This window comes from Lagenorhynchus albirostris, chromosome 15 (assembly GCF_949774975.1).
Source record: "Lagenorhynchus albirostris chromosome 15, mLagAlb1.1, whole genome shotgun sequence".
Classification (NCBI taxonomy): domain Eukaryota; kingdom Metazoa; phylum Chordata; class Mammalia; order Artiodactyla; family Delphinidae; genus Lagenorhynchus; species Lagenorhynchus albirostris.
The window spans coordinates 52174908-52197983 of record NC_083109.1 but is presented as its reverse complement, the minus strand read 5'-3'; the positions used below and the strand labels follow the sequence as shown (position 1 = coordinate 52197983).

At 48.8% G+C, this 23076-nt stretch overlaps 2 protein-coding genes across 2 annotated transcripts; one reads left to right on the top strand and one right to left on the bottom strand.

Annotated features, from left to right (window-relative positions):
• Positions 1-1019: 1019 nt before the first annotated feature.
• Positions 1020-9917, bottom strand: ZNF174 (zinc finger protein 174). Its single transcript, XM_060124257.1, has 3 exons — positions 8538-9917; positions 7326-7548; positions 1020-4483 (listed from the first exon to the last, which is right to left on the bottom strand). Exons 1-3 carry the CDS (start codon positions 8943-8945, stop codon positions 3882-3884), a joined length of 1233 nt encoding a protein of 410 aa, XP_059980240.1. The 5' UTR covers positions 8946-9917; the 3' UTR covers positions 1020-3881.
• Positions 9913-22754, top strand: ZSCAN32 (zinc finger and SCAN domain containing 32). Its single transcript, XM_060124256.1, has 4 exons — positions 9913-10042; positions 10647-11197; positions 12517-12682; positions 21172-22754. Exons 2-4 carry the CDS (start codon positions 10835-10837, stop codon positions 21933-21935), a joined length of 1293 nt encoding a protein of 430 aa, XP_059980239.1. The 5' UTR covers positions 9913-10042; positions 10647-10834; the 3' UTR covers positions 21936-22754.
• The last annotated feature ends 322 nt before the right edge of the window (positions 22755-23076 follow it).

The following is a 23076-nucleotide window of genomic DNA, read 5'->3' as shown; positions in this document are numbered from 1 at the left end:
GTGCTACCACATGGAGGAACCCTGAAGACATTGTGCTGAGTGAAAGGAGGAAGGGGGCTCAAGGGGCCCCAGGAATGGGGAGTGAGGAGTGACTGCTAATGAGACAGGGTTTCTTTCTTTTCTTTTTTTTTTTTGGCTACACTGTACAGCTTGTGGGATCTTAGTTCCCTGACCAGGGATTGAACCCGTGCCTTCTGCAGTGGAAGCCTGGAGTCCTAACCACTGGACTGCCAGAGAAGTCCCAAAGGTTTCTTTTTAGGCTGTTGAAAATGTTCTAAAATTAGATTATGGTGATGGTGGTATAACACTGTGAATCTACTTTAATTATTAAACTGTACACTTTAAATGGATACATTTTATATGTGAACTATATCTCAATAAAGTTGTAAAAAATAGCATTTTGGTTTTAGAAATATCTGGGGGAAATTTCAACTCTATCTATCAGATGGTATTTGGGAGTTGTTAATTTTGTTGGGAGCGATAACAGTATTATGGGACGGGTTTTACAAGTCCTTATCTGCTGTAGATGGAAAATGCTTTTCAGAGAAATCTGCGAGGTCCATATCCCTCACATATGCATGGAATCTTCCCCTCTCCGTGTCTCCTGGGGTAAGCCGGGGACCAAATAACCAAGGTAGGAATCATCCCACCCCCACATGGGTGAGTACAGGGCAAACTCAGAAAACATGGTGACACTTAACAGACCGCTCCATGGGTAAGGCTGCACACAAAAGGAGAGAGGTTATTTTCTCATATGGGGTAGCCGATTGTAAGTCAGCAGGTCAATGTTTTGTGCTGAGACTCTCTGGTGGAACCACACATGGGGACTCCCACATTTGAAGAAGTGAGTACAGACCAGCAAATGTGGCTGAGTGCCCAGGGGCCTTCTACCAGGACTTCAGACCCTCACGGGCACTCCTCACCTGGAGCTGAGCCTTACCTGTCAAAGGAAAACTGGGCTGGCGGAGGCAGCAGCATCACAGGCTTGAAAACCTTTTGGGAGTGAGTGATATTCAGAGTGGTGATTTTGTCACATTTATTCAAGGTCCACAGTTGAACAGGTACCCAAAGACATTAAGATTTAGCAATTATTAATTTCATAATCAGAAGACAGAAAACACACATACACAGGTTCTTCAAAACATACCAAGTAAACAAAGCTCTTATTTTAAGAGAGATTTCCTGTCCCAAATCTAAGGAAAGTGGAAATCTATGTTCCTTTGCTTTTAGGAGAGATCGTCTTTGACTAACCGAATTGATTCACTAGATGGATGTGGTCGGCTGAATCACAGTCCCCGCCAAAGAGGTCCACATCCTAATCCCTGGAACCTGTGAATGTTCCCTTATATGGCAAAAGGGATTTTGCAGGTGTGTTAAGGATCTAGAGATGGGGAGATACCTCAGATTATCTGGGTGGACCCAATATAATCATAAAGGTCCTCCTAAGAGGGAGGCTGGAGGATCAGAGTCAGAAGAGAAGGTGACGTGATGACAGAGACTGGACGGATGCATTTTGAAGATGGAGGGAGGGGCGCACTTTGAAGATGGAGGGAGGGGCCACAGGCCAAGGAATGCCAGCAGCCGCTAGAAGCTGAAAAAGGCGAGGGAACAGATTCACCCCTCAGAGCCTCCAAAGGAACCAGCCCACCTGACACCTTGACTAGATCTACTCAGTGAAGCTGATTTCGGACTTCTGACCTCAGGAACTATAAGAGAAGACATTTGTGTTGTTTTAAGCCACTAAGTTTGTGGTCATCTGTTACAGCACCAAGAGGAAACTAATACAGACGTAAATATAATTAGGGAAGTTACTAAGAAACAACAGTGAAACTGGCCTGGAGAAAAAAAGGTGGTAACAGAATAAGGAATCAGGAGGCTCTGACCGGTGAGAGGCAGGGGACAGGAGTGAGATAACAGGCAGGCCTAACAATAAACTCTTCTAACATCTAACATAATTGTTGGGAAAGGGACCTTGGATTAGATTCTGAAGGGCCACCAAATACTAGGAAGCAGGCCACTGGGCTCCCATTAAGTCTCTCTCTGCTCAAAAGATGAGAGGTTTTGTCCACTGCATTCAAAGACTGCCACCAGGATCTCTGATTCAGGCAGGAATGGGCCCCAGGGTGAAGCAGGGGCCCTCAACTCTTCAATTACTGAACACCTATTTCTCCTGGCTGGGTGTGGGCTAAGTTCTAAAGCTAAAGTGATGGTAAATCAAGGTTCTGTCCTTAAAGAGCTTTTAACATATATAGCACAGTTCCCCAACCTTGGTACTACTGACATTTGGAACAGATAACTGTTTTGGGGCCGTCCTGTGCACTGCAGGATGTTTAGCTACATCCTTGGTCTGTACCTACCAGAGGCCAGGAGCTATGCTCCCTTCCCCCAAGTCATAACAACCAACGGTGTTTTCAGATGTTCCCAAATATCCTCTAGGGGGCGAAACTGCTACCAGGTTGAGCGCCACTGGTGAAGTCTACCTCTGCCTAGAACTTGTCAGAGGAGGCTTTGCAGAGCTGGCAACTCTTGTGAGATGCGAGAGGGAGTGGGGGCGGCGGGTCCTAAGGGCAAAGGGAACAGTGTGTGCAAAGACCTGGGGGACAGGGCTGCCCATGTGAGCACCTGTCCCTCTGTGGTCAGAGGAACCTGAGATCCTTGGTGGGGGGACACACAATAGCACAACCACAGCCCTGAGGTGGCCAGCAGTGACCTGAGGATACTGATGCTTTAGGAAGAACGCTACCTGCACCTGTTTCCTGCTTGACATACTGCACCCACCTACCAAAAGTCTTCTCTAAACTAGGAGATCCACTGGCTTGCCCAGTGTGACTAAGAATTGTATACTGATTGGGTTATAATTTCCATTTTGAGAGAATGAGGGGTGGGATTAGATGATCTCTCAGGCCTAGTTCTAGGACTTTAACATTTTACATAAATACATTTTGTCATTTTTAGAAACTTCTTTGAGGTATAACTTACATATCATAAAATTAATGAATGTTTCAATGATTTGGGGTACTTGCTCTGAAATAATTCAGTTTTAGTATATTTTCATCACCCCAAGCATTTTGTTATTCTTAAAGCTACTGGCCTAAGTGAGAAAGGAAAGTAGGAAGGATTCCCTTTGTTGTCTTAGCAGTCTTGCTTCTTGTAGCTTTTCCTTATCACTATGGGTGGGGGGTTGCAGCAGCTGTGATTTTTCTTTTACCAAATCAAAGGTGCTTTGATATAAAAAGAACCTTTAGTGTGTGTGTATGTGTATTTATTTGGTAAAAGCACTAATACTTGGAGACCCCTGCCTCACACAAACGTGTCCATACTCCCACTTCATGCTTCCTTTGTTATGAACAGCCAGGAATGACAGGAAAAATATTAGGGGATTTACATTCCAATGAACTTCTGCCTTGAAATTCTTGCAGATCACTCATCTTTATTAAAGGAGTGTGTGCAATGATAAAGATTGTCTGGTGTGACAGCAAATGTATAACTATATATAGGATTTATCCTTGAACAGATTTAGAGGATAAATAAAGCAGCAGGAGGAGATTTAACATCAAGGTGTGGGGCACGTCTGCAGGATCATCCTGATTCTCCCTCAGTAGTGACTCCCCGCTCTCCAGCAGACACCCCGGTGCTCTCTGACCCAATGCCTAGACCTTCCATCTCTTCCCCCATCATCGTACACGACCCCATGCACGATCAAGTCCCCTGTCAGCCTCTTCCCGACCGACGCCTCACCAGCCCGACGGGCACCATCACTCCTCAGGGATCTCGTTTTCTCCCTTGTAAGTCACGCAGATGGTCTTTGTGATTTACATGCAAGCGAGGGGAAGGAGAAATGCAAGTACCTTCTTCCGAACAGAGAGGACCCAGCCCTGCTTTCAGTCCCCATGGTGGAGTCTGTGATGCTGGTGAAGGTTTGAGCTCTGGCGAAAGCTTTTCCCACACTGGCCGCACTGGTAGGGCTTCTCTCCGGTGTGGATCCTCTGGTGCAGCTTCAGGGTGGACTGCCGCCCGAAGCAGTTCCCACACTCTCCACACGTGTAGGGCCTCTCCCCTGTGTGGACTCGCTTGTGTCTTTTCAGCTCTGAATTCCACGTGAAGCTTTTCCCACAGTCATCACATTTGTATGGTTTCTTCGCTGAGCGGGTCGGCTGGTGACCAAGACGTTGCAAACGGCTGCTCAGGTTTCTTTTGCTTCCCTTGCTTTTCTTCAGCTCTCTCAGTGGGTGGCTCTTCAGGGGGCCGCTGATGTATTCCAGTTCCCTGCAATGTCTCTGGTAGTGAGCAAATGGCTTTTGAGCGCGTGGGGGGCTGACCTGCCTCCGTGACAACCGGGGCTCACTCACAGTCGCCCCTCTGGGTTCGGGGCTCTGCAGACCATTCCCTTTGGGCCTGCCCACTGACAAGGTGCCTGGCTTTGCTCCTTTAGCCCCCTCCTGCTGTGGATTTTCCTTGTTGTCACTTTTCATTCTGGAGGCCTCTATAATTATAAAGAATATGTTTCATTTCTGGGCTTCGAAGAAAGAACCCAAGCAAAAGAGCTATGAGATACACGGCAAAGTTTCTCAAAGTGCTGTTCTCCACTTGGCAACTTGCATTAGACTCATCTGGGGCAGCTGTCCACCAAGCAGGCTGCCCCTGCTCCCCCAAGGCTGCTGAGTTAGAATCTCTGGGGGATGGAACCTGGAAGTCTGCAGTTAACAGGGGGAAGCTGGGGTGATTCTGATGTATACTAAAGTTAGGAAACAAGTTCTCCAACCCCTCCCTCCTTCCTACCTTTGGGGAAAGGTTTAAGAAAGGAGAAATAGGGAAAAGCAAACCCATCAGAAATTTCAACATTGCAAATATACCCTCACTTACATGGACACTGACCACCACTCTCTTCAAATAATGGTAAATCCAGTAAGTGTGGTATTTTCTTCCATTATGAAGTTGATAGACAGCATATGTGATTGGAAATTGAGATATGGGCCAGACATGCACCCTCATTACAGAAACTCCACAACAGTGCTATTATCCAACAGGATTCCTGCCATGTGGAAGATCTATTCAGAATGGCAGCCACTAACCACATGTGGCTACTGAGTACTTGAAATGTGGCTTGTGTGACTGAGAAACTGAATTTTTAATTTTATTTAACTTTAATTTAAATTCAGATTTAAAAAGCAGCCCACACAATTATGGTCAACTGCTCTTCAACAAGGTTGTCATGATAATTCAATGGAGTAAAGAATAGTCTTTTCAACAAGTGGTGCTGAACAACTGGATTTCTACATACAAAAGAATGAAGTTGGACCCCGACTCACAACACATACAAAAATTAACTCAAAATGGATCAAAGACCTAAATGTAAGAGCTAAACCTAGCTCTCTTTGAACAGAACAAAGGTGTAAACCTTTGTGACGGTGGATTAGGCAATAGTACATTCGATATGTATGTTTGCACAAGCAAACAAAAAGATAAATTGGACCTCCTCAACATCCAAAACATTTGTGCTTCAAAGGATACTATCAAGGAAGTGAAAAGATAACCCACATAATGGGAGAAAATATTTGCAAATTATACATAAGGGTCTAGTATCCAGATTATACAAAGAACTGTTACAACAATAAAAAGACCAACCCAGTTAAAAATGAGCAAAGGGGACTTCCCTGGTGGCACAGTGGTTAAGAATCCACCTGCCAATGCAGGCGACACGGGTTTGAGCCCTGGTCCAGGAAGATCCCACATGCTGCGGAGCAACTAAGCCCGCGAGCCACAACTACTGAAGCCTGCATGCCTAGAGCCCGTGCTCCGCCACAAGAGAAGCCACAGCAATGAGAAGCCCGGACACTACAATGAAGAGTACCCCCGCTCGCTGAAACTAGAGAAAGCCCATGCACAGCAATGAAGACCCAACGCAGCCAAAAATAAATAAATAAATAAAATTTTAAAAAATGAGCAAAGGATCTGAATAGACATTTCTACAAAGAAGATACACAATTGGCCAACAGGCACATGAAAAGATGCTCAACATCATCAGTCATTAGGGAAATAACTCAAAAGCTCCATGAGATACCACTTCATGCCTAATAGGATGGATGCAATAAAAAGGACAAAAAATAACAAGTGTCAACAGGGATGTAGAGAAATTGGAATACTCATAGACTGCTGGATGTAAAATGGCGCAGCCACTTTGGAAAAGTCCAACCTCAAAAGGTTAAACAGTGAGTTACCATAGGACCCAGCATTTCCACTCCTGGGTGTACACCCAAGAGAAATGAAAACAGACATCCACACGAAAACTTGTACACAACTGTTAACAGCAGCACTATTCATAATAGCCAACAGGTGGAAACAACCCAAGTGTCCAACTGATAAACAGACGAAATGTCCACAGAGTGCAATATTATTCAGCCATTAAAAAGGAATGAAGTACTGACACATGCTACAACATGGATGAACCTTGAGCATGAGACTCCACCCTCTCTGGAATCAAATAAAAGGAAATGGAGACAGCATGCACACCCAGCTGCCTCTGCTGAGGCAGAAGAAGGGAGTACGTGTGGTCCACTTTCTTTAGGACCATGAAGGCCGTAGGTTATGAGGCGGGACCTCAGCCAGGGCCACAGTGCTTTCCTGCTGGATGCCCTAGGTCTTCTCCATTCATGAGTTTTGAGAATAATGAAATCAAAGTGTTTCGCTGAATGTAGCAAATCTTAAGGAATCTAGCTTTCTTGTAACCTTCTTCTCTAACCTGTTGACCATATCCTGTATTCACATCACCAAGACTGGCCAAAGTGTCACTTTCATTCAGTCAGAGAGACCACAGGACTGTGTGGAGCAGGGCCTGCAATTATACTGGCATTGTACCAGAGACAGATAAGGAAATGGACACGGACAATGTCACAGGAGGAGAAAGAGGCAGAACATAAAACGGAGAGGGTTTTTTTCCTCTAATTAGCAGAATCTTGTTTAGGTCCCTTCTAAACATGGGACTATTTTAAGTGACGAAACTCAGCCACAGCTTGAATGGAAGTTCATCAGTGGTCATATTTGGATTTGTCTTCACTATAAGTAGCTCTGAATGGGACAGAAAAGAAGGCACTAGAATAATCCTGTGCACTGGATTCTCAAATAGTCATGAACAGAAAATGATAAAAGCACACTTTAGTAACACTACCATTCTAATTCGTGAAATTCGTTGGAGAATAAAGATCTACTATCACATACAATATTGAAAAAAAAACCCAATACCTGGTCTATGGCTTTTTAGAACCATGAAATGCTTTGATGGCGATAAGGGGATGACGAGACGGAGAGAAGAGGCACCGAGTGTTTACCTGTCTCAGCCAATTTGGGGGTTGGGTCCTGGAGGAGCAGGGATTTTTCCCAATGACGGGGGCTCCGCTGATCCTGAGATCCTGCCTGGGACGTCTCCTCCAGAGAGCTCTCCCTGGGATATCTGCTAGGAGTTTGCAGTTGAAAGTCTGGCAGTTCCTGTTCTCCAAGCTGGGATCCAGTTTTCTCCAAGAGCACCTTCTGGCCCTCCATACAAACAGCCACCTAGGAACAAGCCCCATGCATTAGAGCACAACTCAAGGACTGTCTGAGGGCAGCTTGACCTCTCACTGCTCTGTAATGACTGTTTTTCCCTGGAAATTTCTGATAATGGCCTGGGGGTCAACCTTGAGAGAGAATGCAGAAACTCTCAAAGGAAGCAAAGGGAAGGATGTGCAGAATGACCAAAAGGAGGCTGCTTCAAATCAGCCGATACTTCCTGTCCTTAAAGCTTGGGGCCTTCTCAAGGCCTGGAGTCAAAGTCATCAGAAAGCAGGCACAAATACATCAGGGTCAGCCATGACACCCACCCAGCAGGTTCCTACCCTATGCTCACTTGCCTCCCTGCTTCTGGAGGAAACAGGCCCCGTAGGATCAGGAAGCAGTAGGGTGGGGGCCATTAAAAACCACCCTTACCAATAAATTGTTTTGCCCAAGGCTCTCCTGGTAAGGAGATCTCAGTAGTAAGAGGATTGCCCTACCCCTGTTCCCTAACTGCTTCCGTTCACCAAAGCACATGATTGTTTGCTTCCTCCCTAGGCTCCTACTGCGGTCTGACTTGGGGGTGGGATTTGGAAGGAATACTAGCCAATTGAGCTGGAGTTTCCTGATCCAAAGGCAATATGCAAGATACTTCGGACAAGGTCTCATAAAGTTCCCCCCAAATCAAATTCCTATCCAGTAGAATGACCCTGCCTGCTATGAATCCTGACTGTAGAAAAACTTCAAAAAGAAAGCGTCAGGGGAGATCTGTCAGCAAAGTTTCAAGAGCCTTGATCCTCTACTTTCTCACTGGAATGCCTGTGGCTGGGTTTTCTGAAAACCTGTTACATCTCCCTAGGAGGGTGGGGGGAGGAGGGTTCCAAATAGAGGCCAGAGGCAACGTTTGAAATTCTGGATTCTATCTAGGGAGGGGTCCAGAAACCAAACACTAACCAGATGAAAAAGAAAGATGAAAAAGAAATCCTGGAGACCACAGAAAGTACCCTCCTTACCCACTGCTTTGGTCCCTTGGCTGCTCTGTAAAAATCTTCCACCAGGGTCACAATCTCCTTGCTGCTCATTGGACATTGATGCCTGGCCCGAGCCTGGATCTCCGGAGGCAGGATGTTCAGAAACTGCTCCAGCACCAGCAGCTCCAAAATCTGCTCCTTGGTGTGCACCTCAGGCTGCAGCCACTGACGGCAGAGCTGCCGGAGACGGGAGAGCGCCTCTTGGGGTCCAGACACCTCTTGATAACAAAACCGTCTAAAACTCTGGCGGGAGAGCTCAGGATCGGGCCAGTCTTTTTGCAGAGCGGGCTCCCGTTTTTCTTCTAGTTTTGCTATTATATGTCTCTCTTGCTTGGAGGAAGCCTGAATGTGGGACTGCGAGCTCAAAGTTATCTCCATCTTAGCCGCCATTTTGGGGCTCAGGAGACAGCTTCTCTCTCCTTGTAAACAGCTCAAGCCTTCGGGATCATGGCCCTGAATGCTAGAAAGATGCTAGAAACGAAGCTCCTCTGAGGATACTGGAAAGGAAAGGATGCAAACAGAGCCTCCTCATTCGCTGAACTTGACCCCAAACTCCTGAAGACAACACAGTCCCTGAGAGTGGGAAGAGTTTGTTTTTCTGCCAGTTTCTTGAACTGTCTTGCAAAGGAGAAAAGTCATAATGTCCTAAAAGGAAACTGGGGGAAATACCGCTTTTATTTCAGCGGCAAGCACAAGAGGTCTCAGAGGAAAATGCGCAACGTGACCTAATGGGCTGGCAGGAATCCCTGGGAAAAGTTCAGGCTGTCATCCAGGTAGCCTGCACCAGCTCCCCCGCATCCTCCACAGGCCGACTTCCAGCATCTCGCCGGGCGCTACAGGGCGAGCCCAGGCAGGCCACGGCGCACGCTGGGGGTTGTCAGTTAGCGGAAACCTCCTGCTAGCGAGCAAGGTACACGGAGACGCGGCGGCTGCTCACCCCCGAGGCTCCGAGGCCCAGCCGCTCCGGCCTCCGAGGGCGCCCGGCTCCGACTCCGCGCCCCAGCTGGCCCGGGGCTTGGCGAAGCTGCAGCACTCTGGCGCGCGGCTCAACTACGTGGCCGGGTGCGAGCCGGGGGTGGCGCCTGCGACGGCAGCACCGCCGACAGCCCCGCTCCACACGCCCACCTGCAGCCGACTCACCTCTCTGGGGACCGGGGAACCAGAACCCAGGAGCCAAGGCTGAGGGCGGGGAAGAAGCCGCTCGTCGCGGACACTCCCACAGGCTGCCGCGAAACTGTGCCACCGGAGAGCGCGCCTCCTCCGCAGAGGGATTGGCTCCTCGGGGGCGTTCTCTCTCATCTATCGGCTGCTGGGTCTGTCGATGCTGGCGAGAACGGCGCCCCGCCGTCGCAGTGCACTCCGGGAGTTGTAGTCCGCTGGCAAGACTCGCGAGCAAGCGCAGTGGGCGGATCCGCGCGGGGTCTCGCGGTGCTGACTTCCGACCCGGTGGCCGAGCGAGTTTGGGGAGTCGCGGGTGAGTGCGTCAGGTGAGTGCTCCGCTTCTTGGCGGCCGGGGGCTTGCTGCTGGCAGTCGTCTCAGAGGCAGTTGGGCCAGGTCAGGGCGCCCCTCGCACGCTCGGCGGTCACCCTTCTGTGCCGCGGCCCCTCGCCCCGGCCCACCCGAGCCGGCCAGAGGTGTCCCGATCCCTGTGCCCCAGCGCGGACTCTCTCCGGCCTGTGGCCCTGCCCGTCTCACCCCCGGGAGACCGGAGCGGGAGCCCGCGGACTTGTTTCCTAGTCACTTCAGCCGCAGGACCTAACCCTAGCACCGAGTGCACTGGAGTACTCAGGGCATCCTTGCCGAATAAAAAGGAAATCAGCCTGGGCTTCCCTGGTGGCGCAGTGGTTGAGAGTCCGCCTGCCGATGTAGGGGACACGGGTTCGTGCCCCGGTCCAGGAAGATCCTATATGCCGCGGAGCGGCTGGGCCCGTGAGCCATGGCCGCTGAGCCTCCGCGTCCGGAGCCTGTGCTCCGCAACAGGAGAGGCCACAACAGTGAGAGGCCCGCGTACTGCATAAAAAAAAAAAACATAAGAACTAGAGTGGAGGAATATGGGATGGCTTCATGCTGTCTTTTTTGATTCTTTTCAGCCTCACTGAGCCTTTTTCAAGTGTGCGTCTGAGTCTGCATGTCTATGAAATGCTCACGTCTCTGATTCCAAAAAGACACACTTTTCACTGGTATCCAGGAGACCCGCTTCCCAGTGATAAGAAAAGAGATGGAATCTGATCTGCAGGATGGAAGTGGCAACCAGTAAGCCAGTTCGTTGAAGCAAACCATGGCTGCAATAAGGAGTTCCCAGGCACACCCGTCCCCAAGCAAGGACTCCACACAGAGACAGAAATCAGCCCTGCACAACAGCGGCCCTGACTATGAAGCTTCCCGCCAGCGCTTCCGGCAGTTCTGCTACCAGGAGGTAGCTGGTCCACATGAAGCTTTTAGCAAACTCTGGGAACTCTGTTGTCAGTGGCTGAGGCCTAAGACACACTCAAAAGAGCAAATCCTGGAGCTGCTGGTTTTGGAGCAGTTTCTGACCATCTTGCCAGAAAAGATCCAGAGCTGGGTGAGGGAGCAGTGTCCAGAAAATGGTGATGAAGCTGTGGCTCTGGTTGAGGATGTACAGAGAGCACCTGGGCAGCAGGTGAGAAAAGGCAGTCAGAACCTTGTGGTTTTAGTCATGAAGAAGTTGGTGTGAGGAGCTCAAGAATCCAGTTACTGGAGAGGCGCTTAGCTGAGAAATGCCAGAAGCTGTCTGCTGCCCAGAAAGTATTAGCTATCCTGCCTTGGTCCTATGTCCTTGGTCTATGGGAAGAATTTCTCATTTGCTGAAATAACTTAGACATTCATATATTCACTGAAACCTTGGAGTCACTAATTAAAGTGAGATAACACTCTCCAAAACAAGGCGAGGAAAAGGACAACAATCCTTCACTCAGCAGGTCAGGAAAATTAGAGATGTTGTTGAATTTAAATCTAATCTGTCTTGCTAGAAGGTTCCTTGAAGGAGTGTGTCATGTGTTGTACACTAAACAAAGTCATATTAGAGCCGGTCCTTGCTGCCTGAATTAAGTGGTCAGTTTGGGACAGTGATGAGTTTCACAAAATACCTACTTGTAGAGGTAAGGACTCGGTCTGAGATCCACTCAGTGTAATGTCTTGTATATTTTGGGAGAAGGGGGGTGTGAAAGGCACAGGAGAAGGAAAAGAAACATGAGGGCTTCAGTTGTGGGAGATTCTGTGGGAAGAAGGCGGCTGAAATCCAGGTCAGAAATCTGGGAGAGGCAACAAGTAACGGAGGAGTGTGGGTCAGAGGAGTGCCAGCCTGAACGTGACTGTGGCCAGAGCAGGAAGCAGCCTGCTGGCGCCCGAGTCTGCATGGCTGGATCAGGATGTGCTTGCGTCTCCCAGCGAGGAGGCGGATGTGCACACCAGCTGTAGGAGGAAGAGTGGTGAAGGGGGTGTCGGTGAAATTTCATAGGATTGAAAGGTTTTGACATAATTTGGAGGGGGGAGCAGTATGGTGGTGATGCATTAGAAATGGGGGAAGTTAATTTAATATCCATGGTTTGGAGACTGTTAATAATAACCAGGATGGATGGAGAAGGGCAGTGGAGCACATGTACGAAGTTAAGAGTTTGTGGAGAGGGGACCTAAGCAGAGCGGGAATCCCTCTGTGCTAACAGTCATTCTGGTCCCGGTTCCCCTTGCCATTTCTGTGTGGACCATCTCTCCCTTATTGTCCACCACCATTTCAGGATCACACTCTTAATGTGAATGAAAACAGTATAGGAATGTAAGGGTTAAAACGGCTATTTGAAACCCATCAGGGGGGTGAAGGGGAGAGCAGGAAGTGGAAGTGAGAAGCAGTAAGGGAGGTGATACCCCAGCTACCTCTCAGTATCTCTCCTCTGTCACTTTAGACAGGAATTTGTAGTGACAGATGATGGGGTCTGTTCTCAGGTCCCGGAATCTGGGAAGGACTTGAAAATGCCCATCGAGGAGACGGCCTCCTTGGGAGCAGCCAGAGAATCACTGAGATCCCACCTGAAACAGGGGGTTCTTCCAGAAGAATGGCCTGTAAAGGGGTCACGGAGCTCACCCCAGAGACCGTGGGGACAGTCAGAAGGTAAGCAGAAGCCTCTGCCCTCCCCCAAGGTGTGAGGGACAATCATCTCTTGGAAATACAGGTCTGAGCTCAAGTTGGCCCCTGGGTTCCAGATTAAATGCCTTTGAGTACATCCAAAAATCAAGTTTTCAAATTATAGTTGATGGTACTAGCACTTAAAATGTGGGTGGAGATCCTTTATGTGTTAGCTTAATTCTCTCTTATCACAAGTTAATTCTATTGCTTCTGAATCTGGTGTTACTAAAGGTGAGCATAATTACCTCACCTTCTACAGAGTGGTTCTTCATGAACTTGAATACAACCCCCTTCCATCCAGCTTAATCTCTTCCAAAATACATTTCTCCTATTAGTTTTTCCTTTCTTCCAGTGCTTTTTTAAAAAATTGTTCTAATTTTTTAGAAAAAGGTTAATTAAAAATTTAATTAAATTTAATTGATCTCAAATTCATCACCTAATGTAAAATTAGCCATCTCAAGTGAACCATTCAGTTGCATCTAGTACAGTCACAATGTTGTACTATCACCACCTCTGTCTCATTCCAAAAGTTTCATCCTCCCCAAAATAAACGCCATGCCCATTAAGCAGTTGCTCCTCATTCTCTCTCTTTGTATTTGCCTGTTCTGAACATTTCATAGAAATAGAATCCTACAATATATGACCTTTTGTTTCTAGCCTCTCTCATTTATCACGTTTCCAGCCTACAAAGTATCACTACTTGGTTTGTTTTGGGGGCTGAGTAATATTCCATTGTGCAGACAGACCAAGGCTCTATCTTTATAAGTCTCTTTCTGTGAAGCACTTTGGCTGCATACATTTCTAGATTATGTAAAGGCCACTGCTGCCTTTTCTGTGTAATTCAAAGCTGCCCTTACAGGTTTCTAAGTAATTATTTTAAAGCCCCCTTACCTTTATTTAACTCAGATCCTAAAGAAAAGCACTGTGTCTTCATGCTGTTTAAAAAGGCAAGCTTCTGTTGATGAAATGAGAAACAGTCTTAAGAGTTTGTTTGCTTTTGTATTTTTTGGGGGGGGTAGGAGTTTATTAATTAATTTATTTATTTTTGCTGTGTTGGGTCTTCGTTTCTGTGCGAGGGCTTTCTCTAGTTGTGGCAAGCGGGGGCCACTCTTCATCGTGGTGTGGGGGCCTCTCACTATCGCGGCCTCTCTTGTTGCAGAGCACAGGCTCCAGACGCGCAGGCTCAGTAGTTGTGGCTCATGGGCCTAGTTACTCCACGGCATGTGGGATCCTCCCAGACCAGGGCTCGAACCCGTGTCCCCTGCATTAGCAGGCAGATTCTCAACCGCTGCGCCACCAGGGAAGTCCCTGCTTTCGTATTTTTTAAGTGAAGTAAATACACTATCAATATGTTAGAAAACTTTGCCATTTAGAATTTATTTACTTTTAATCCTTGGGAACATCTGTGCTCTTTGGTGTGTGATTTCTGAGACTTTGGGGTCTGAGTAAAGGGGGCAGGACTCACTGTGTTCCACGTTCTGCAACCTCAGCTCACCGTACCTGCGGGCTGCTCCCAAGTGGTGAAACCTCCCCGGGGTCAAGTTCCACTAATAAGTCATCAAAATGTACCATTTTCTTTGTACTATTCTTGAAGATGGGGATCTGGAAAAGAATGTATTATCTTGGTCTGAAAGAAAAAAAAGGATCGAATTCCCATGGTATTTTTAAGAGCACTATAGGGGATTTCCCTGGTGGCACAGTGGTTAAGAATCTGCCTGCCAATGCAAGGGACACCGGTTTGAGCCGTGGTCCAGGAAGATCCCACATGCCGCGGAGCAACTAAGCCTGTGTGCCACAACTACTGAGCCTGTGCTCTCGAGCCCACAAGCCACAACTACTGAGCCCATGTGCCACAACTACTGAAGCCTATGCGCCTAGAGCCTGTCCCCTACAACAAGAGAAGCCACTGCAGTGAGAAGCCCACATACCACAACAAAGAGTAGCCCCCACTCGCCGCAACTAGAGAAAAGCCTGCACATAGCAACGAAGACCCAGCACAGCCAAAAACTAGATAAATAAATTAAAAAAAAAAAAGCATTATAGTCATCTCTGAGTGGTTGGGCAATGAGACATTCCCTCCCCTTGCTCCCAAGTATTCTATTAAAATTTTTAAAAAATATACTATGAGGCTTCCCTGGTGGCGCGGTGGTTAAGAGTTCGCCTGCCAATGAGGAGGACACGGGTTCGAGCCCTGGTCCGGGAGGATCCCACATGCCGCGGAGCCACTGAGCCCATGCGTCACAACTACTGAGCCTGTGCTCTAGAGCCCGTGAGCCACAACTACTGAACCCGCATGCCTGGAGCCCGTGCTCCGCAGCAGGAGAGGCCACTGCACTGAGAGGCCCAGGCACAGCAGCGAGGAGCGGCCCCCGCTCGCTGCAACTAGAGAAAGCCCGTGCACAGCAGCGAACACCCAACGCAACCAAAAATAAATACATAATATAAATAAATTTAAAAATATATATATATATACTATGCACATATTTCTTTAGAATGAAAAAACCTTTTTTTAAAGCTATTATGTCAGGAGAGATCTGGTGAAAGGAACTTCTTAACACACAGGCCATTGGCTGTGGCAGTGGTCCTGAAACTTGACTATGCATCAGACTCACCTGAGGGCGTGTTCAACAGATTCCCAGGCCTCACCCCCAGAGTTGCTGATTCATTATATCCCAGTGGGGCCCAGGAATATGCATCTCTGATGAGCTCCCAGGTACTGCTGAGGCTGCTGGCCTGGGGACCCCACCCACAACCTCTGCTCTGTGGCTGTTACGTGGAGACCGCCCTCTAACAGTGGCTGTTTTCTCCCCCAGCCTGGCTTACTCTGCAGGCTCCCAGGAACCTTCCTCAGAGGAGGGGTCTTAGAGACCAGGAGACAGGTGCTGTGCTCCACATAGCTGGGGCCCAGGTGAGCTATGGTGGATACCTTTTGTCTCTTTAAGTTCCCCTTTCATCTTGCGCTCACTCTCAGCCTAAAGTCCCTTATTTTCTAGAGATGCTGGAAAGATTTTTACGTGGTCCATTGAGTTTCTCTTGGGTTGTTTCCTTGTTCTGTCCACTGACATCATCATATGGCTCTTTACCCATCCCGATCCTTCTCTTGGAGGCCTGACCTCTCCCTGCCTTGCTTTGCCCCTGATCTGATACCCGTGGTCCTGTCTCTGCCCCACCCCAAGCTAGAGCGGTGCTATTTTATCGGTAGCAGCAGACCCCTGTGTTGTTACAGGGACGAGCCACATGTGAGGGCAGAGCCATATCCCTCTGTCAGGAAGGGCAGATAACACCTGGGCCCCGAACAGAGGGCCCTCTACAGGGATGTTACACAGAAGAGTGACAGAAACGCCTGGCTGGGTAAGGATCCACGTTCCCTCTAGGTCCAGAGTGAATGTGTTCAGTTGTCTGGAGACAGACCAAGAGAACCCAAGAGGAAAGGAGACAGAGAGGCAGTGGGGAGCCTATTGGGTGGGGGCAAAGAAGGAACAGGAACATACTGAGAGGCGACAAGAGACACAGAGAAAGGAAGACACAGAGAGGGACAGAGTGATAGAAGGAAGGGAAAGCACGGGCTTATGACAGGGGCAGTGGGGACAGAGCGTGTGGGAGGCAGAGGATGAGTGGAGAGGGAAGACAGACAGCAGCTAGGGAGGCACAGGCTGTGCTGGGAACAGGGGAGAGATGAGTGAACTTGTGCTCACACACACAGCTGTGATAGGTCCTGGGGAGCAGAGGAGACTGAAAGACAAGAGAATCCAACCGTGATAGTCTACTTCTATGCCCAGGCCCTTCAGGAGGCAACAAGAGCCCTTTTTCAGAGTCTCTGGACTGATCTCTTGCCTTTTTTCAAATCAGTTTTGCCCCATCTGGGCTGCTCCTCCTCAGAGCAGCCTCCCCGACCGTCAGATTCAGAGACAGATGCTCTGCAGCCTTGATGTCTCCTCCCTGCATCTCCACATGCAGGGTTGCTCATTCATGGTCGAAAGGACATCCTGGGCTGGATCAGAGAACACGCAGGGACCCCAGGTATGCAGGGCTGCAGGGCAAGGAAAAGGCCTAAGACTTCCACAAGGGAGACTAGAGTGAAAGCCCATGAGACACCAGCAAACAGGGAAGAAGAAATCAAGAGTGAAGCACAAGAGCCAGACTCAGCAAATGGGACAGAGCCTGGCCCACCCTGGGCGGCCGAGGACACCAGGACTCTCCTGTCTGTTCTCAGCAGCCTCGGTTTTATGAGAAACTGCAGGAGCACCAGCAGAGCAGCCAGCTCTGTGGGGAAGTCGCTGAGTTCTTGTGTGAACGAGGTTTCCACCAGACTCTGGAGCAGCATGAACCAGTTCAGAAGCCTCTGGGCCAGTGACTGTCGAAGGAGGGGAGGCTGCAGCCAGGCACCCTGTGCCCTTCAGGAGGAGAAGGAAGCTCTGCCGGCCTCACAGGGCTCCTCCAGTTCTCCCAGGAGCTTGGCAGACAGGGCTGTTGAGGCCAAAGGGCCAAGCCAAGGGCCATGGAAGCGCAAAGAGGCGAGGCTCGAGGACACAGTGGGGGGCTCAGACAGCTACAAATTTTTTTTTTTTTTTTTTTTTTTTGCGGTACGCGGGCCTCGCACTGTTGTGGCCTCTCCCGTTACGGAGCACAGGCTCTGGATGCGCAGGCTCAGCAGCCATGGCTCATGGGCCCAGCCGCTCCGCGGCATGTGGGATCTTCCCGGACCGGGGCATGAACCCGTGTCCCCAGCATCGGCAGGCGGACTCTCAACCACTGCGCCACCAGAGAAGCCCTGAGACAGCTACAAATTTGACAGGAAGCAGCCAGTCCAGGAAACTGGAGTCCCCACACCTACAGCCAGCTCCAGAGCCACTTGGGTGAGGGCCTCTCGGCACACATGTCCTGGTACTGTCACCTATAAGCAAACCATGCTCCCACTTTGTGCCTTGTCTTCCAGCTGTAAGTTGAGGACTGTTCCTGTTCCCTCACTGCTGGGGAAATGCTGGGATGAAGGCCATAAAGCCATTCACTCGGCCACCTGCAGGTTACACACAGGGAAAAGCAGTACCTAAACCATTATGTTGTCTTGGTAATAACCCAGGGGATTTTCTTTTGAGTTGTGAAATTGTAAAGCCAAAGCCTGGGCTGTTTCTGTGACCTAAGAAGTAAATTGTGTGAGTAAATGTTATATCTAGATTTTGTTAACTGAACATAAAAGAACGAAGCTAATGTTAGCCTGGGGAAGGAGCACTGTGTTCTCTGTGGAAGGTGGGTGATGTCCTAGCTGGAGCCGCTGTGTGGATTCAGAGAGCTGTCATCTTAGTCTGGGAATCAGGTTCCATTGTAGCTGCAGGGCAATGGGGCAGGATAAGAGTGATGGAGCATGTGGGGACAGAGGGTGGGTTGCATTTTTAATTTGGGTTGTCAGGGTAGTTCTCACCGAGAAAATGACATTAGAGATGTGAAGGAGAATGGGTGAACTGTGTGACTCTCTAGGGAGACTGTAACAGTCGGAGGGGATCACCAGTGCAAAGGCTCTGAGCCGGAGGAGCCTGGGCAAGGAGGCCAGTGTGCCTGGTGCAGATTGAGAGGGGATGAGAGTAATAAACAAGGTCAGAACCAGATCACGTGGGGCAGCACTACTGAGAGTGAAATTGAGAGCAAGCGTTTAGAAACTTTTATAGCAATCTGACATTGCTGCACCATCTAACTGCATATTCAATGTATTTTGAAAAACAAAAAAAACTGGTTCTTCACAGATACTTTGAGAAGCACTAACCTAGGGCCTCAGGCCCTACATAGAGGACTTTGTAAGGACTCTGGCTTTTTCTGTGTGAAATGGGGTAGCCTTGCAGGATTCTGAGCAGAGGAGTAATAGTTTTAAAAGGATCATGTTGAGAATTTCAATTTATTTGACACTTAACTCTATTTAAACACGTGTTTGTGTCTCCGTTTTCTTACGGAAAACTTTGGAGGACTGTGGTCTTCTTGAAGGCAGGGTCCATGTCATATGACAGTTGCATTTCTCAGAAACTGGCCTGCTGGCACTCACAGAGGTTAGTTGAGTTGAATGAAGAGGAGGGGCGCACTCTGACAGCTGGATTGAGAGAGACTGTAGGAGGTTCAGAGGAGAGTCAAGACCAGGTAGGCGGCCACTGCAGTAATCCAGGCACAAGAAGACAGTGGCTCAGAGCAGAGTGGACTAGAGGGTGACGAGAAGAGGCTGCGTGCCCTTCAGAGCATCATGACCAGGTGTGATCAGAATGCATTTGCTGGGACGGCTCTAGACAAATGAGCCCTCAGCCACCGGCCCAGATGGGCAGCCCCTGTGGGGCCTGTGCTGAGTGTTCTTGAGTAACCAGCCTTCCTGAACTGCTCTTCCCAGACCTTTACTACTTATTCTCACCTTGGGACACTACCTGCAGTAATTCAGTTTCTTACATACACAGGGATGACAAGAGATATAAACAGATGTACAGGAGCCAGATCAGGAGGGACTCATACATGAGAGGTGGGACTTAGCAGAAGTATCCTATCTTCTCTCTTGTGAATCTTTGCTTCCATCCAAGTCTTACCTGTTCACCAGGTCCTCTTATATGGCCACTCACCCTCAGAGATTCCCACCACCCTGGAGACAGACAAGCTCGAGGCTTATCGTGAATCATCTCTCAGGGGAAATTAGTGGGATTCAGGATAAAGAGAAATAAAAGCAGAAGCTTTGGTAAAGACTCTACAACCCCTCCTCAGCTGGAGAGGATTTCACTGGAAGTTGTTGCTTTAGGAACAAGCGCACAGTGAGATCTCCCCAGGAACAACAGTAGCCAGCATGGCATAATTTGAGAGACTAGGATGTGGCTTCCTGGGCTGCTAAAACCCTGCACTGCGGTATCAGCCTGCCCTGCTCTGGTCACTGAGTTGTCTCCTGGCAGCAAGTGTGCACTGGGGCTATGAAGAGACCAAGACACTCCTGGCCATTCTCAGTTTTATGAAAAACTCCAGACCCATCAGCAGAACAGCCAGATCTCCAGGGCCTTGGTGGAACAACTCCAGGAGCAAAGCTTTCTGCAGACCCCAGAGCAGCATCGTGCCAAGTTCAAAAGCCTGCAGTTGAGTTCCCGCAACATGAGGAGAGGCTATGTGCCTGAGCCTTGTATCTTTTACGAGGAAGCTGATGCCCTTTCCAGCCCCTGGGCCTCTGCACCTACTATGGCAAGCAGTACTGATCCTGGCCAAGAGGGAAGTTGAGGCTAGAGAGCTGAGTCAGCAGAATGGGGGGCCCACAGAGGCTGGAGAAGGTACCACCGTGGATGGTGAAGACTGGGAGGAAGAGGATTTCAGGGATCCTGGCCAGGCAGTTAGGAGGGTTGGCCTGCCAGACCTGTTCCCAAACAGACGTGGTAAGACTCTTGGCTTTGACTCTTGGTCAAAGCATGGGAAAGTCCACTTAGGACCATTAGCCTGGCATCACCAGAGAGCCATTCTGCTCCTGGCCTTGTCATCATCTTGATGTAGACCTGACATAGGCCAGAGAGTCTTGGTTTTCATGGTTAAGGATTATTTCCTTTGCACTTCAGAGCCCCGATTTTGCTTTGCTGGCCTCTTTCACAGGGTCCGTGTCATTCTTCCCCATGGATTTGCACTTACTTTGCTTCCATAGATGGCCAGTCGGGTCTCCAGCCCAGACTCTCTCTCCTTCTCCAGCACTGACCCTCCTTTCAAATCTAAGCCTGGGCTTCCCAGATGCCCAGCAACTTGCCTTCTTCCTGTTTGAGATGGTTAAACCCGGGGTGGCCTTTTGTTACTCTTCCCAGAAGCCAGGCCATTCAAGAACTGAGACAGATGACAAAGAGCTTGACTCCTTGACTCATTTTGTCATTGTGTCAGAACATCCAAAAAGAGGTGCAATAGGAGCAAAGTGGGTGGATGGAGTTTTGGGTATATTTACCTGTGATCATAGAATTTGGAGCTTAAAAATATTACAATTGGAAAATAAAACTTAGGTTTTTAATTAGCAGAAGCCTGAATCACATGAGAATTCCAATTAGTTTTTCTTCTTAAAGGTAGTTTAGTTGTAATTCTTTCCTCATTCCATTGTTTTCCTGCTCCACAGTCTGATGTATTTTTTTTATTATTTATTTATTTATTTATGGCTGCGTTGGGTCTTTGTTGCTGCACACAGGCTTTCTCTAGTGGTGAGTGGGGGCTACTCTTCATTGTGGTGCACGGGCTTCTCATTGCGGTACTTCTCTTGTTGCAGAGCACAGGCTCTAGGTGCGTGGGCTTCAGCAGTTGTGGCACGCAGGCTCAGTAGTTGTGGCTCACAGACTCTAGAGTGCAGGCTCAGTAGTTGTGGCACAAAGGCTTAGTTGTTCCGTGGCATGTGGGATCTTACTGGACCAGGGCTCGAACCTGTGTCCCCTGCATTGGCAGGCGGATTCCTAACCACTGCACCACCAGGGAAGTCCCGACAGTCTGATGTATTTCTCTTCTTGCAGGTATTGAGATCAAGAGCGGGATTACAAAAGAGAATTGGAAATGGGATGATACAGAGGAAGCAGAAATGAGCAAGCCTTTTCAGAGAAAGTCCAGTGAAGTCTTCTGGCATTCTGAGCTAAAAAGAGGCTGGGCGGGTGCTCCAGTGTCAAGAAGGCAACGAAGATGTTCTCCAGGGGAGAGTGAGGAGAAATCCCCATCCCAGAAGAGAATGAGTCACCAGAGACTTCGTACTGGGGAAAAGGCCTGTACACATTTCCTGTGTGGGAGAAACTGCTCTCAGAGTTCTCCCTCTCACCACCAGCCAGTCCCCAAAGTGGAAAAAGCTTCTAAATGTCATGAATGTGGGAAAAGCTTTAGCCGCAGTTCTTATCTTGTTCGACACCAGAGAATCCACACGGGAGAGAAGCCTCACAAGTGCAGTGAGTGTGGGAAAGGCTTCAGTGAGCGCTCCAACCTCACTGCCCACCTAAGAACTCACACAGGGGAGAGACCCTACCAGTGTGGGGAATGTGGGAAAAGCTTCAACCAGAGCTCCAGCCTCATTGTCCACCAGAGGACCCACACGGGGGAGAAGCCTTATCAGTGCACTGTCTGTGCAAAGAGATTCAACAACAGCTCCCAGTTCAGTGCTCACCGGCGAGTCCACACTGGGGAGAGCCCACACAAGTGTGGGCAGTGTGGGAAAAGCTTCAACAATGGCTCCCACTTGAGTGCCCACCAGAAAACCCACACGGGAAAAGCCTTACCAGTGCTCTCAGTGTGAGAAAATCTTCACTAAGAACCCTTCCCTCATCCACCATCAGGGGGTGCACACAGAAGAGGTTCCCATATCCCAGGAAGGAAGGCATGTGCTATGAGTGTGGAAGAAACCCGATGGATCAATTCCTTATGTCAACACGTGTTTCTGGCGCTTCCTTCTGCTTGTCGAGAATTCTACTGGGCAATCCCCAGCTTAGCTATAGGTTTATTGACAACCGGATCTTAAGAACCATGTCCAGGAATAGGAATCAGGGTAAGAATGCTGAACTCTTTCTGGCTCTGCCTGGGACTCCTGGGTCCTGTCTCATTGTTGATTTCAATTCTGTTTGAAGGGGACAAGGCTACAGGATCCATAAGTCCTGCCAGGAAACCTGGGTATGACTGTTCCCAACAGAGAATGGGGGGGCTAGTGGCCTGAGCACTGTTTCTGGGCCATGTCAGAGAAGAAATTCTCCACCCTCATGGGAAGCACATCTAAAAGTTAACAGCCTGGATGTATTCTAAACCAACAACTGACCTCTGACACCTAATGTTAGGTACTACTGCTAATTTAAGAGCAGATCACTACTCTGTAATCCAGCCACCACCAAAGAAAGAACAAAGGAAAGGAAGGAGAGGTTAAGCCTCTGGGCAATATTAAATCTGTTTCCCTTGGTGACGTAATCTCAGAGCTAGGGTAACATCTAGGTTAATCTTTGTAAGATTCCTCATTTTACCATCACCTCCACCCCAGTTCCTGGTTTATTGTCTCTTATAGTTAACACTTTCTACAAGCTTATAACCATTACCACTTCTGTTGACAATAAAGGTGTTTCTCCCTCTACTTCTTTGGCCTTTGGTTGAAATTTTCTCCATTAGAAACTTTATTCTCATGCAGAAGCCTGCACGGTCCTCAAGAGGATCCAAGGGTAGAACCTGCTTCGGGACAGTAGGACATGCAGATAAGGAATAAGGGGCAGAAAATGGGGAGAGAAGGAATACAGTTGGGTTGGGGAGTAAGGAAAACACAGGGGCTGCAGGCAGCTCTGACTACAGGTGAAAAGAAGGCTGGGTGTGAGGAGCATGAAGAGCCAAAATTAAAGCTTACTGATCCAGAACAAGGCATAGATGTTTAAGCTTTTGTGAAATCTCTATGATAAAATGTG

Excerpts from the sequence above, each read along its gene's own strand:
- ZNF174 (XM_060124257.1), bottom strand. The coding sequence starts at position 8,945 with ATGGCGGCTAAGATGGAGATAACTTTGAGCTCGCAGTCCCACATTCAG. Across the intron at positions 7,549-8,537 it reads CCAAGGGACCAAAGCAGTGG|GTGGCTGTTTGTATGGAGGG; the intron begins GTAAGGAGGGTA and ends GCTTGTTCCTAG. Across the intron at positions 4,484-7,325 it reads CCCCAAATTGGCTGAGACAG|AGGCCTCCAGAATGAAAAGT; the intron begins GTAAACACTCGG and ends TTATAATTATAG.
- ZSCAN32 (XM_060124256.1), top strand. The coding sequence starts at position 10,835 with ATGGCTGCAATAAGGAGTTCCCAGGCACACCCGTCCCCAAGCAAGGAC. Across the intron at positions 11,198-12,516 it reads AGAGAGCACCTGGGCAGCAG|GTCCCGGAATCTGGGAAGGA; the intron begins GTGAGAAAAGGC and ends GTCTGTTCTCAG. Across the intron at positions 12,683-21,171 it reads ACCGTGGGGACAGTCAGAAG|GTATTGAGATCAAGAGCGGG; the intron begins GTAAGCAGAAGC and ends CTCTTCTTGCAG.